Genomic DNA, 13685 nt, shown 5'->3' with positions numbered 1-13685 from the left:
AAATCAAAATTATTATGCAGCACCACAGTGGGAAAGGGAGACAAGGGAACGCTTGGCTGGAGTCCCTGCTGCGTGCAGAGGTGGGAGCGCAAAGGCAGCTGCAAATTTGGGCAGATTTGGGCAAATTTGGGCAGTTTTGGGCAGTTTTGGGCAGATTTGGGGCAGATTGGGGCAGATTGGGGAAGATTGGGGCAGATTTGGGGCAGATTGGGGCAGATTTGGGCCGTTTTGACCAGTTTTGGGCAGTTTTGGGCAGATTTGGTCAGATTGGGGCAGTTTTGGGCCGTTTTGGGCCGTTTTGGGCAGTTTTGGGCAGATTTGGTCAGATTGGGGCAGTTTTGGGCCGTTTTGGGCAGTTTTGGGCAGATTTGGGCCGTTTTGACCAGTTTTGGGCAGTTTTGGGCAGATTTGGTCAGATTGGGGCAGTTTTGGGCCGTTTTGGGCCGTTTTGGGCAGTTTTGGGCAGATTTGGTCAGATTGGGGCAGTTTTGGGCCGTTTTGGGCAGTTTTGGGCAGATTTGGGCCGTTTTGACCAGTTTTGGGCAGTTTTGGGCAGATTTGGTCAGATTGGGGCAGTTTTGGGCCGTTTTGGGCAGTTTTGGGCAGTTTTGGGCCGTTTTGGGCAGATTTCCATGGCAATTTCACCGTGCCTGGTTGCACATCCCAGGTGCTCGTTGTCCCTGGCCCTGCTTGGCTCCGTGTCCCGTGCCGGGCATTTTGTGCCATTTCCACGTGGAATTTTCCAGAACAAAATACAGTAGGGATGGTGGAATTTCACCATTTCACTGAATTCCGGATTTTTTCCCCTAAAAAAATAGAGAAGCTCCAATTTTTACACTCATTTGAGGCAGCTAAAAAATAAATATTAACAGATCTGCTCTGAGTGTGTGTCAGGAGTTCCCATCTCCTGTCTGATAGATGTGCATGCAATTAATAATGTGATAAAGCTCTTTTATTATTTTTAAAATTATTTTATGATTTCATTATTCTTTTATATAGATTATCAGGCTAAAACAGCAACGAGGCACAATCTGTGGGCTTGCAAGGAGAAGTTTTCCTGCAAATGAAAGAATTTTGGCAGTTTGTCTCCTTGGGGGAAATGGATTTGTAGAGGGGGCTGACAAAAAGCCACACAATGTGCAAATTTGGAAATAAAATATACTGACTTAGAAATGCCATAAGGAATATGGCAGATATTGGGAATATATATAAGGAAAAAAAAATATATTTATAATATATATAAATATATATATTTATAATATATAAATATATATATTTATAATATATGAATAATATATATATTTATAATATATATAATATATATAAGGAATATAAATATAATATATATAATATATATAAGGAATAAGACAGATATTGTCGTGAGAGGAATAGAGGTGGAGAAAAAGTTTCAAAAGATGGGCTTACAAATAAAATTAGATAATTCAGAAAAATAGAACTATAAAAAAATACGTTGGAGTAAGACCCACAAAGAGCAGCTTTAAATTATTACCTTTAAAGCCTCTGCAGCACAGTGTGACAAAAAGGTAATAAACCAAAAAGCACTTCTGGTGTTTTGTAATTAAGAAACAGTAAACTGCTAATTGTGATAGTGTGAATTACAACATCCATAATACTTAAAATAGAATAAAAATTTTTAAACACCTCTCTGAATCTTGGAAAAATATTATCCAACACCTCCATAAACACATTAAAGAATTCAGGACTTACCCTTGAGCAGCTTACCTTGGAATAATCCCAAACAGGACCGAGTTTGGATAAAAATGATTTAGTGGGAAGGGGAAAATGGGTGGATTATTCCCTGTTCCCTTTCCCAGGAGCCTTTCCCTGGCAGAATTCCTCTGGGGTGCTCCCGTCTTTTCCCCTTGGGTGTTCCCATCCTTTTCCTTGAGAAGTTCCCATCCTTTCTCCCGGGATGTTTCCATTTTTCCCCCTGGGATATTCTCATTTTTCCCCCTGGGATGCTCCCATCCTTTCCCCTGGGATGTTCCCATTTTTCCCCCTGGGATGTTCCAATTTTTCCCCCTGGGGTTCTCCCATTTTTCCCTGGGGTGTTCCCATTTTTCCCCCTGGGATGCACCCATTTTGCCCCCTGGGATGTTCCCATCCTTTCCCCTGGGATGTTCCCATTTTTCCCTGGGGTGTTCCCATTTTTCCCCCTGGGATGCACCCATTTTTCCCCCTGGGATGTTCCCATCCTTTCCCCTGGGATGTTCCCATTTTTCCCCCCGGGATGTTCCCATTTTTTCCCCTGGGATGTTCCCATCTTTTCCCCCGGGATGTTCCCATTTTTCCCCCTGGGATGTTCCCATCCTTTCCCCTGGGATGTTCCCATCTTTTCCCCCGGGGTGTTCCCATTTTTCCCCCCGGAATGCTCCCATTTTCCCCCTGGGATGCTCCCACCTTTCCCCCGGGATGTTCCCATTTTTCCCCCTGGGATGTTCCCATTTTCCCCCTGGGATGTTCCCATCCTTTCCCCTGGGATGTTCCCTTTTTCCCCCGGGGTGTTCCCATTTTTCCCCCCGGGATGTTCCCATTTTCCCCCTGGGATGCTCCCACCTTTCCCCCTGGGGCTCCTGGCTCCGAGTGTCCCCTGGGCAGCCCTGCCTGGGAGCTTTGTGTCCTCCTGTCACCATGGCCACCCCGCCGGGGACCTGGGCACAGAGCAGGTGGCCCCAGCTTTGTTGCAGGAGAGGTTTCCATGGGCAAAGTCAACATGGGAAACACACCCCGAGTTTGGAATTCCCACCCAAACGGCCCCGGGGGAGGGTGGCACTGGTGGCACTGGTGGCACCGGTGGCACCGGTGGCAGTCCCAGCTCGTGTCCCTGGGGCTCCAGCCTGGTGGGATTCCCACCAGGAAGCCCCAGAAGAGCTCACAGGGATGGGTGTCCTGTGCTGTGCCACCTCCTGCTCCTCTCCCCCAGGTTTTTGGGGGTGCCCAGCCATCGCTCTCTGATTTGCTCAGCTCTGAAAATCATGGCACACAAATGGAGGAAGCAAACACAGAAAATTTCAAAGAGTTATGGCAACAGCTCTTAGAGTCTATAAAATAAACTCAGGTAGCTTTGCAGTCTTTGCTTTGTTATTTAATTTTAGAACATCCTGGATTGACACCACTGGCGCTTTTTAGGTTTATTCTATTACTTAAATCAGAAAATCTTAAATAAAATTCTAGAAATGCGGAGTACTCAAACCCTTACAATTTTTGTGGTGGTGATCAGAATCAGCTTCTGGTTCACTTCAGTGCACAATAATTCTTCTTACAGAGACTGAATGGATTAGGCACAGGTGTGGAAGTTTGTAACCTCCAGGTATGAGGTTTCTTCTGCCCTCTGATTTAATGCCCCATGGAATTGATGCTTCTGAACGTGACCAGGACAGTGAGCAAACAAATGCAAGCTGCTTTTCCCTCAGGAGATTGTCACCGAGGATGCTTTTCCCTATGGGAATCACTCAGGCTTCCTGATTTTTATAGCAATAGCCACAAACTGCAGCTGCTTACCTGGAGGAGCTGCCTGCCTTCCATCACCCCCAAAAATCAAACGGCTTGCAGAGGGGAGGCTGCCACCGGCAAGCTGCACTTGGCTTCTTTATTTCCACGTACTCAATCCTTTTTAAAACGGGAAAACTGCAAAAACTAAAAAGTCCTGCAGGGTGGCTCCTGGCAGTGTGCCTAGGGGAGCAGTGTTTGCCCTTGGTTTGGGGCTGCAGTTGCTACAGAAACTGGTCCTGGGGCTGGCCCTGCGTGCCTCAAGCCTGGGCTTGCCTGCTGACCCAGGGCACAGCTCATTTAATCTGCCTGAGAATGCTCCTGCCCAGCTGGGGGCTCAACTCAGTCCCACTCGAGGCTTTGGACTCATTTCCCTGGTCTCAGCGAGCTCTGGAGCAATCCCATGGATATCCAAGCTCTGGTTTTTGGTGGTTTGGCTTTTTTTTCCCCTGTTCCTAACAAGGATTAAAAGAGCATCATTTTACAAAAGGCACAAACATCTTATTTTCCTCCTGCCTCCTCTCAGGCAGAACCTTGGCTGTCCATCCTGGGTTTTGCTAAATCTGCTGGGATGAGCACAGCTCCTTTTTGGAGGCAGCTGGGACCACAATTTGTTGAATTTGTTCCACGGATCTCTCTCTCTCTCCTTGGCATGGGCTGTGCCAGTTTTGGTCCAGGCATTTTCTTCCTCAGCATTTATTACCCAAACAGGGCACCCAGGGCTGTGGTTCCTTCCAGGCAGTGACATCTGACAGCTCTGGGAAGGATTCAAGCCTGATTAATATCCCTAATTAATGAGCCAGTTGTCCTTGTCACTGCAATGGGCTCTTGTTGCCCTGATTCTTAAGATTTTCTGAGTTTACATTCTGTTAGAAAACTTGCCCACACATTTTCTATAAACAACATATTGTTTTGCATTCCTTTGTGGGGGTGGAAGAAGTTGATGTACTGGTGGTTTGTCCAACGTCTTTGGAGAGGTGACACCTTCACTCTCCAATCCACTGTCACCTTTGGAAAAGTATAAAAGTTGGAGTCAGAAAATAAACTTTTTTCTTTTTCACCTTGCCATCGCAGTGGCTCGTGTTGTGCTTTTCGTGTCCTATAGCGACAGGCTGTGGTATTTCTATTTTTTGAACAGAGAGAGACGTGATTTTCTCTCTTGGGATTTTTCTTGGGGGAGTTGTGAGACCTAGTGAGAAAGTTTAGAGAAAGAAGAAAAAGTGACCCCAACCACCCCAAAATTTGGGACAAGAGGGTCCCCGGGGCATTCCTGGGGCTGAAACGTGGCAGGGTCAGGAATGGTGAGGAAATGATGCACTGCCCACCGTGCCTGCTGCACCTTTGCAGTGGGAATTCTGCTTCGGCTTGGGTAGCTCAAGAATAAAAGGAAATTAAAGTTGAGAGGAAGAGCTTATGGCTTTTCTTAGGTTACAATCTGATATTGAGGAAAAATGATGTGAAAGCAAAGGAGTCAGACTTAAAATCCAGACTTTGGTCAGAAAGACAAAATCATCCCCAGAGGAATCCAAATCTGGGATTGCCTAGGAAACCCAGAGAGGACTAAATTGACCAAGAAGAGCTTAAAAAATTATAATTATGTGCATTACTCACTATTTTAAAGTGGCAAATCTTGCTCTTTGCCATTTCCCTGGATACCAATTGTGTCAGCTCAGTTAAAAACCCACAGACCTGTGGTGGCTGCCCTGAGATTTTTTTTGTAACAATTGCTTCTCCTGCAGCTCAGCAGCAAAATCAATGTGATCAAAACTTTAAAGTCACTTTTAGTTTGGTTTTTTTTTGGAACAGATTGTTTAAAAACATAAAAAAACTGATGTGGCTGCAGGGAATCCACTCAGTTAAAGTGACCTTTTTAAAGGAAGTTTAATCTCCAAAATAAAACTCAGCCCTCAGGCATGAAGAGCCAGATTTTGCCTTTTCCTGCTTCCTTTTTTTTGCCTTTTTATATATATGTTTTTCTATTCTTTTCCACGTGAAAGCTTCACATTTGACTTTCCTTATTTAGAAAGCTGCTTGATTCTGGATTTATCACAAGAATGAATCTTGTGCTAATCTTGTCCAAGAATGCTCCAGAGCTAATTCTGGCTGCAGCCAGAGTCAGAATCTTCACAGCCAGAGGCCAGAAAATGCTGGGTGGAAATTCTTCCCAGCAGCAGTTTCCTGTCATCCTCCAGCATTCCCCAAAAACCAGAGCAGGCTGGCCCTGCCCTCTTTTCTCCAGGGAAAAGGAAGGAATTGGCTCAGGGAATAAAATCCTGGTGTCTCATCCCAGGAGCACAAAGGGTCACAGCACTGGGGATCCTGTGTCGGAGAAAATCCAACCTGGAAGATTTTTCTGAGGATCTTTTCCCTGTCTCAGACTCTGATTTTTGTTCTTTTTGAGTGGTTGTGGAAAAGGAAAAGTCCCCACGGGCTGAGGAGGTGTTTTGATATGTGAGACAAAGGAAGAGAAGGAATATGGGGTTGTTTCGTGCTTTATTACTCATTCCTTAAAAGCAGAATTTCTGCTGAAAGCCTTGCTCTTTTAATTTTTTTTTTTTTTTCCTGTGTGATGCAGAAAGAAATTAAAGAGCAAGGAAGAGGGGAGAGAAGTGAAATCCAGAAACAGCCGGAAATTTGTGGTTCGGGGACACAATTTGTGCCTCCAGGCTCTGAATTTCTCATTGCCTGGCATCAGCCCAGGCTGAGATGTGGGCATGGGGACTGAGGGGCTGCACCATCCCCAGCCCCTCTAGGAGCCACTTTTGAACACTCAAAAGTGTTAAAAATAAAAAAAAAATGTTCACTTTTGAACTCTCAGCAAGTTTTGTCTCCATTTGCTCTTTTGCCTCTGCAGTTCTTGGGGTTTCACATCGGAGACACAACTTCCTGAGGCAGCAAAAAGGGGAAAAAAAAAGGAACAATCAGCTCTTCTCTGGGCCAGATATTTGAGGAACTGAGACATTTTCTGTGTTTTATGCCTGAAAAATTATGTAAATCTGTGCTGATAATGTGAATTAGGAAGATCAGTGATGTGATAAATCCAGAATCAAGCAGTTTTCTAAATAAGGAAAGCCAAATATGAAGGTTTCACGTGGAAAAGAATAAAAAAAATAGAAAAAGGCCAAAAAGAAAAAGGAAGCAGGAAAAGGAAAAAAGAAAAGAAGCAGTCCAGCACCATTCTAATCATTAATTAATAAGTGCTGATTTTCTCGTGGGGAATATTAAATATTCCACGGGGATTTATGGGGCACAACAGAATTCAGAACAGAATCAATGAAATCACCCCAAAGAAGGGAAAGGAGATTGGGAATATCTTGGGAACCACTTGTTAATTAATGCAACACACACCTGCAGCTCCTGCACACCTGAATATTCTTACATTCCTCAGCTCCACATGATTCCTGCTCCATAAAAACCTGCCCAAACTCTGCTGGGCACAGAGGGAGGGAGCCTTTGGCTGCTGGGGTTTCTCCTGGGTCAATGTTTTATCTCTTTTCTTGGTGCTTCTTCAGGCTGTTTGTGAAGTTGAGCTCAAGTTTTTACTCTCTCTGCTGTGAAAAGGTGATATTCTTGGTCTTATTTTACATAAAAAGCTCTGTGTTTGTAAGGTGTGTTGCTGGCAATGTGTGTCACAAATAAGAGCTATTATATTTTAAACTCTTTTTTTTTTTTTGCATATTCTCTCTTAACTTGCTTAGTTCAGGTGCCTTCTAGTAATGCATTAGGCTGGTTTTAATATCCCAAAATAAATTTAATTTGCTGTTTGGTAGTCAGGTTTATCCAGGTTCTTTCTCTTCTGGCTCGTGCAGCTTTTGCAGCATCAGTTTTTGGCAGCTGATGGTTCTTTAATGTTATTAAATCTCTGCTGTGCTGCTCCAGCACCTCCTATTTTAAACTCTTTTTTTTATATAGTTTCTCTTATTTTGCTTAGTGCAGGTGCCTTCTAGTAATGCATTAGGCTGATTTTAATATCCCAAAATAAATTTAATTTGCTGTTTGGCAGTCAGACTTATTCTGGCTCATGCAACTTTTGCAGCATCAGTTCTTGGAATCTGATGGTGCTTTAATGTTATTAAATCTCTGCTGTGCTGCTCCAGCACCTCCTATTTTAAACTTTTATTTTTTATATATTCTCTCTTAACTTGCTTAGTGCAGGTGCCTTCTAGTAATGCATTAGACTGGTTTTAAAATTCCAAACTAAATTTATTCTGCTGTTTGGCAGTCAGGCTTATCCTGGCTTTTGCAGCATCATTTTTTTGGCAGCTGACGGTTCTTTAATGTTATTAAATCTCTGCTGTGCTGCCCCAGCACCTCCTGCCCTGAAGATGAAGGATGAAATCGCTGCCACGGTTTTCTTCATCACCAAGCTGGTGAGGAGGGAGGAGAGGCTGAGCAAGGCCGAGGTGGAGAAGTTTGCAGCCAGGCTGACCACGCTCCTGTTGGCAAAGTACAAAAACCACTGGTACCCAGAGAACCCCTCCCGGGGCCAGGCCTTCAGGTGAGCCCCTTCAAGGGAAATAAAAATGCAGAGGGAACCACCAGGATGCCCCCTAAGCTTGAAGGAGAATTATTAATTGGTGAAAATTACTTTTTTTTTTTTTTTTTTAACCTGTGAATGTGTGATTAGAGTGGGAAAATGAGGTGATTTTTTTTTTTTTTTAAATCTGTAAATATGTGATTAGGAAACTGAGGTGGATGTTTTTGATTTTTTTTTTTTTTTTAACCTATGAACATGGGATTAGAAAACTGAGGTGGAAATCTTTTTTTTTTATTCAATGAATGTGTGATTAGGAAACTGAGGTGGATTTTTTTTAAAACATATGAATATGGGATTAGAAAACTGAGGTGGAAATCTTTTTTTTTTATTATTCTATGAATGTGGGTTTAGAAAACTGAAGTGGATTTTTTTTTTTTAACTTGTGAATGTGGGATTAGAAAGCTGAGGTGGAAATCTTTTTTATTCTATGAATGTGGGATTAGAAAACAGAGGTGGATTTTGTTTTTTGATCTATGTATGTGGGATTAGAAAACAGAGGTGGATTTTTTTTTTTTTAAACCTATGAATGTGGGATTAGAAAACTGAGGTGAAAATATATATATATTTTTTTTTTTATTCTATGAATGTGGGTTTAGAAAACTGAGGTGGATTTTTTTAACCTATGTATGTGGGATTGGAAAACTGAGGTGGATTTTGTTTTTTGATCTATGTATGTGGGATTAGAAAACCAAGGGGGATTTTTTTTAACCTATGAATGTGGGATTAGAAAACGCAGGTGGAAATCTTAAGTGTCTCAAGCAGCCCCTGACCCCCTGGTGAAGAACTCAAGTGGTCTAAAATGATTTTTGGGATGGTTTTGGTGCCCCTGCGGTCCCCAGGTGCATCAGGATCAACAGGCACCAGGCGCGGGATCCGCTGCTGGAGCAGGCCTGTGTGGAGAGCCAGCTGGACTTCAGCCTGCTGGGCTTGCCCCGGGAGATGACGCTGTGGGTGGATCCCTTCCAGGTGTGCTGCAGGTGAGCGTGGGATAAAGGAGTAAAATTTAAAAAAAAAAAAAAAAAAAGTAAATAAAAAAAAAAAGCAAATAAAAAAAAAATTAGGAATAAAATTTAAAAATTAAAGATAAAATTTAAAAAATTAAAGATAAAATTTAAAAAATTAAAGATAAAATTTAAAAAATTAAAGATAAAATTAAAGATAAAATTAAAGATAAAATTAAAGATAAAATTAAAGATAAAATTAAAGATAAAATTTAAAAAATTAAAGATAAAATTAAAGATAAAATTTAAAAAATTAAAGATAAAATTTAAAAAATTAAAATAAAATTAAGGTGACACTGTACGTGGAGTTTAGGGTTGAAGGTGACACTGTACATGGAGCTCAGGGTTATAAATGCAGTACACAACACAGCAAACACAAAAGCTCCGAGTGAAGGCATCACTGGGGGCTGACAAACACCAAGTGCTGGGTGTTCCATCAGCCCAAACCTGCTCCCAACCTTAACCCCTGAGGGTTTGGTCCATTTTTTGGTGGAGCTGGCTCCTGGCAGAGGGTTTGGTCTCTTTTTTGGTGTGGAGCTGGCTCCTGGCAGAGGGTTTGGTCTCTTTTTGGTGTGAGCAGAAGGTTTGGTCTCTTTTTTGGTGGAGCTGGCTCCTGGCAGAGGGTTTGGTCTCTTTTTGGTGTGAGCAGAAGGTTTGGTCTCTTTTTTGGTGGAGCTGGCTCCTGGCAGAGGGTTTGGTCTCTTTTTTGGTGGAGCTGGCTCCTGGCAGAGGGTTTGGTCTCTTTTTTGGTGTGGAGCTGGCTCCTAGCAGAGGGTTTGGTCCATTTTTTGGTGGAGCTGGCTCCTGGCAGAGGGTTTGGCCCCTTTTTGGTGTGAGCAGAGGGTTTGGTCTCTTTTTTTGGTGTGGAGCTGGCTCCTGGCAGAGGGTTTGGCCCCTTTTTTGGTGTGAGCAGAGGGTTTGGTCCATTTTTTGGTGGAGCTGGCTCCTGGCAGAGGGTTTGGCCCCTTTTTTGGTGTGAGCAGAGGGTTTGGTCTCTTTTTTGGTGGAGCTGGTTCCTGGCAGAGGGTTTGGCCCCTTTTTTGGTGTGAGCAGAGAGTTTGGTCTCTTTTTTGGTGGAGCTGGCTCCTGGCAGAGCAGCAGCACCCACCCGCAGCCCTGGCAGGTACGGGGAGAGGAGCCGGCCCTTCACCGTGGCACGCTTCGATGGGCAGGAGAACCCCGAGCTGCCCCAGCAGATCAGCCTGGCCGTGGGCAGGGCAGCCCTGGACTATCACTCCAGCACCTCCTCGGATGAGGAGAGCTTCAGCAAGGAGCCCAGAGCCATCCCCACCGTCAGCAACCCCAACAGCATCTACCAGGTGAGCCTGGGGGGCTCCTCAGCCTGAAATCCCTGCAGGGAGCTTCTGGCAGGTGGAGGTCAGGCTCAGAGCATCTACCAGGGGTTCTTGGGGGGCTCCTTGCCCTGAAATCCCTCCAAAGAGCTTCTGGCAGGTGGAGGTCAGGCTCACAGCATCTACCAGGGGTTCTTGGGGGGCTCCTCACCCTGAAATCCCTCCAGAGAGGTTCTGGCAGGTGAGGGTCAGGGCTCACAGCATCTACCAGGGGTTCTGGGGTGCTCCTCACCCTGAAATCCCTCCAGGGAGCTCCTGGCAGGTGGGGGTCAGGCTCACAGCATCTACCAGGGGTTCTTGGGGGGCTCCTTGCTCTGAAATCCCTCCAGGGGGCTCAGGCTCTTCTCCCAGTGCCAGGATCGGGGGAAACAGCCCTGAGCTGCTCCAGAGGAGGATGAGGTTTGATTTCTTCCCTGGAAGGGTTTTCCAGCCTGGCAGGTGGTGTCACTGTCCCATAAACGTCTGGTTTGAAGTGTCAAACTCGTCCATGCTTTGTGAAACAAAGTTTAGAAACTTTGGGCCTATTTCTTGCTAACTAATTCTTGTTGTACCACTCCATGTGAAGAATTGAGTTGTTCCCACTGGATGTGACCAGCCCTGATGGAGTCATTGTCCCTGGGGGGGTTAAAAGTTGTGGCATTTGGGGACAGGGTTTAGGGCACAGCTGGGCTTGTCCTGAAAGGCTTTTCCCATCCTCAGCGCTGCTGTGGGTGGGATGGAGCTTTGGGAGGAGGCAGCAGAGGTGGCTCAGCTTCCTCGGGGTGGAATTGGGATGAGTCTGCTGGGGAAGGAGAAAAATTTGATGTTGCTGTCGAGGCAGGATGGGAATGAGAAGACTGACTCAGAAGCTGCTGAGAGTAAAACTCGAATTTATTCAAAATACACTGCTCTTTATACAGAGCTCTGTGAGGACCAGCTCCATTGGTCCAATGGGAAAAAAACTGAGAGTAAAACTCTGATTTATTCAAAATATACTGTTCTTTTATACAGAGGTTTGTGAGGACCAGCTCCATTGGACCAATGGAAAAAATCTGAGAGTAAAACTCTGGTTTATTCAAAATACACTGCTCTTTTATACAGAGCTTTGTGAGGACCAATTCCATTGGACCAATGGGAAAAAAGCTGAGAGTAAAACTCCAATTTATTCAAAATACACTGTTCTTTTATACAGAGGTTCGTGAGGACCAGCTCCATTGGACCAATGGAAAAAACCTAAGAGTAAAACTCTGATTTATTCAAAATACATGGCTCTTTTATACCGAGCTCTGTGAGGACCAATGGAAAAAAACCTGAGAATAAAACTCTGGTTTATTCAAAATACACGGCTCTTTTATACAGAGCTTTGTGAGGACCAACTCCACTCACCCCATTGGTGTACAGTGCTTGACACACAGTGATAGAACTTAACTATAAACAATGTGAATAACAAAAGAGATAAAGCATTATTTACATTCTTCTCCAGCTCTTTCCCAGGCTTCTGCCTGGCTAGAAACTCTCCGTTTCTCTCTTTGAATCCGAGACTTACAATTTTATAATTTTTTTTTTTTTTCCCTTTTTTTTTTGCTGCTCAGTTTGACTTCTGCAAGGCTCCCCCCCAGCCCTGGTGGCAATACCTGCACAGGAAGCCCCACCTGGGCGAGGGCTCCCACTTTGGGCAGCCCAGGGGCTACAGGAGCTACCGGCCCACGGCCGCTTTCGCTGGCCCCCGCGTGGACAGGTACCACTGGATCAACACCAAGAGGTAGAGCCGGGGCTCCTCTGCCCTTTTTGGAGCCCTGCTTTTGTGAGGGGCTGAAGGCTGGCACTGCAAAACCTCATCAAAACAGCACTCCTTGTCTAATCCCCGCCTCCGACTCTGTATTTGGGAATATTTTTGGGGGGTGGGGTGTGGTTTTTTTTGGTCTGGGTTTTTAAATGTTTTTAATTGATGTTAACATAAGATTGAAGATGTAATGTGAGGCTCTTCTTGTGAGTTAAAAAGGAAATGAATAAATCAATAAATCTGCTGATGTTTTTTTATCAAAGCCAGCTGCTGGTGGTGCCTTGAAGGGTGTTCAGGAGATTTTTGGTGGAAATACCAGCAGGTGAAGGAAGATAAAAACACCCCCAAGCTGCTTTGAAAAACACTTTTTTTGCTTCTGTCAAAGATGTCAGGAGCCAAGACCTAAACAGCACCAGCAGAAATGTCTGGGGTATTTCATGACGCACAAAAATATGTAAATTCTGCTGTGCCCCCATGAGTTTTGTACTGATAGAGGGGGGAAAAAAGAGTTTTGAGTGTCTTTGCTCTTCCCTCACTTGCTTTTTATTCCCAGTGGAGGCTGGGCTGAGGTTTCACTGGTTGGGAAATAATGAATGTTTCATGTTTTGGGAGTTTGCCTCTGGAATTTGGGAGGAGGAGAGATGGATTCTCCAAGTTTAAGAGCAGGGAAGAGCATTCCTGGGTGGGCGGTAGCACAGAGCTGAAAAAAGGTGAATTCAGACGTTGCTTCCATGGTGGAAAACATTAATTTCTTGCACTTTAAGTTTAATTAAACGGATCTCATTAAGCCAAGTAACTGTATCTGCAGTTTTTGCTGTGTCATAAAATCAGAAAAGTGCAGCTCTCAGCTGCAGAGGCCTCAGAACACCTCGTGGAGTGATGCATGAGTTTAAAGAATAATTTATTTCATGCTGGAAGCTGAGCGGTTCTATTTTCTGCTCCTGTTCCTGGAAACTCCGAGGCTGGGCTTTTGCAGCAATATTTCTTCTGAGTGCTTGGATGTGGCCAGAAATGTCATTTCCTCAGGCCAAAGTCTTGCCACTTCATTCCCTGTGCTGATTTAAGGAGCCCCTGGGATGGAGGGGAGGAAGATGCTGGAATTAAAGCAGAAATAAAGGATTTATTCTGGATTGAAGCCTCATGCCCAAGGCAGAGGAGCCAAACCACAGAGTTTTGAGCATCACATCTTTCTGCCCTGGGCTAGTTCCTCTTCTAATGCATTGATTTGTTTCACCAAATTTTCCTTCTCCAAGCTGGTTATTTCGAGGTAATAAGAGAGAAAATCTTCATTGCCTTTGCTGCTTAAAAACTGCTCCTCATCCTCTAAAATCTGCACCAGCTCTTCGGTTAATGCATCCACTTTATCCTCCAGCTCTGAGCGGGAAAAGGAGCCCAAAATCTCCTCTTCAGGGCTAAAAAACAAGGAAAATGCCAGTGTTAAAATTTATCTTCACAGGAGCAAAGCAGAAAGACAAATTGCACTGTGCAAGGTCGTGAAATAATAAGTTTAAATAGGAAATAAT

At 44.3% G+C, this 13685-nt stretch overlaps 2 protein-coding genes across 2 annotated transcripts in view; one reads left to right on the top strand and one right to left on the bottom strand.

Annotated features, from left to right (window-relative positions):
- The first annotated feature begins 7835 nt into the window (after positions 1–7835).
- BTG4 (BTG anti-proliferation factor 4) lies at positions 7836–12145 on the top strand. Its single transcript, XM_077788066.1, has 4 exons — positions 7836–8008; positions 8887–9024; positions 10172–10367; positions 11972–12145. Exons 1-4 carry the CDS (start codon positions 7836–7838, stop codon positions 12143–12145), a joined length of 681 nt encoding a protein of 226 aa, XP_077644192.1.
- LOC116184450 (uncharacterized) overlaps positions 11253–13685 on the bottom strand; it is a 37046-nt gene continuing 34613 nt past the window's right edge. Inside the window, exon 28 of the mRNA XM_077788080.1 lies at positions 11253–13574. Within this exon, the coding sequence (XP_077644206.1) occupies positions 13343–13574 (232 nt within the window). The 3' untranslated portion in view covers positions 11253–13342. The remainder of the gene's footprint in view (positions 13575–13685) is intronic.

Source organism: Lonchura striata, chromosome 23 (assembly GCF_046129695.1).
Source record: "Lonchura striata isolate bLonStr1 chromosome 23, bLonStr1.mat, whole genome shotgun sequence".
Lineage (NCBI taxonomy): Eukaryota > Metazoa > Chordata > Aves > Passeriformes > Estrildidae > Lonchura > Lonchura striata.
The sequence above is the reverse complement of the archived record's forward strand: the minus strand, read 5'-3'. Positions and strand labels throughout refer to the sequence as shown.

Coding starts and splice junctions, on each gene's coding strand:
- BTG4 (XM_077788066.1), top strand. CDS start 7,836: ATGAAGGATGAAATCGCTGCCACGGTTTTCTTCATCACCAAGCTGGTG. Junction 8,009..8,886: donor TCCCGGGGCCAGGCCTTCAG/GTGAGCCCCTTC, acceptor TGCGGTCCCCAG/GTGCATCAGGATCAACAGGC. Junction 9,025..10,171: donor CCCTTCCAGGTGTGCTGCAG/GTGAGCGTGGGA, acceptor CAGCCCTGGCAG/GTACGGGGAGAGGAGCCGGC.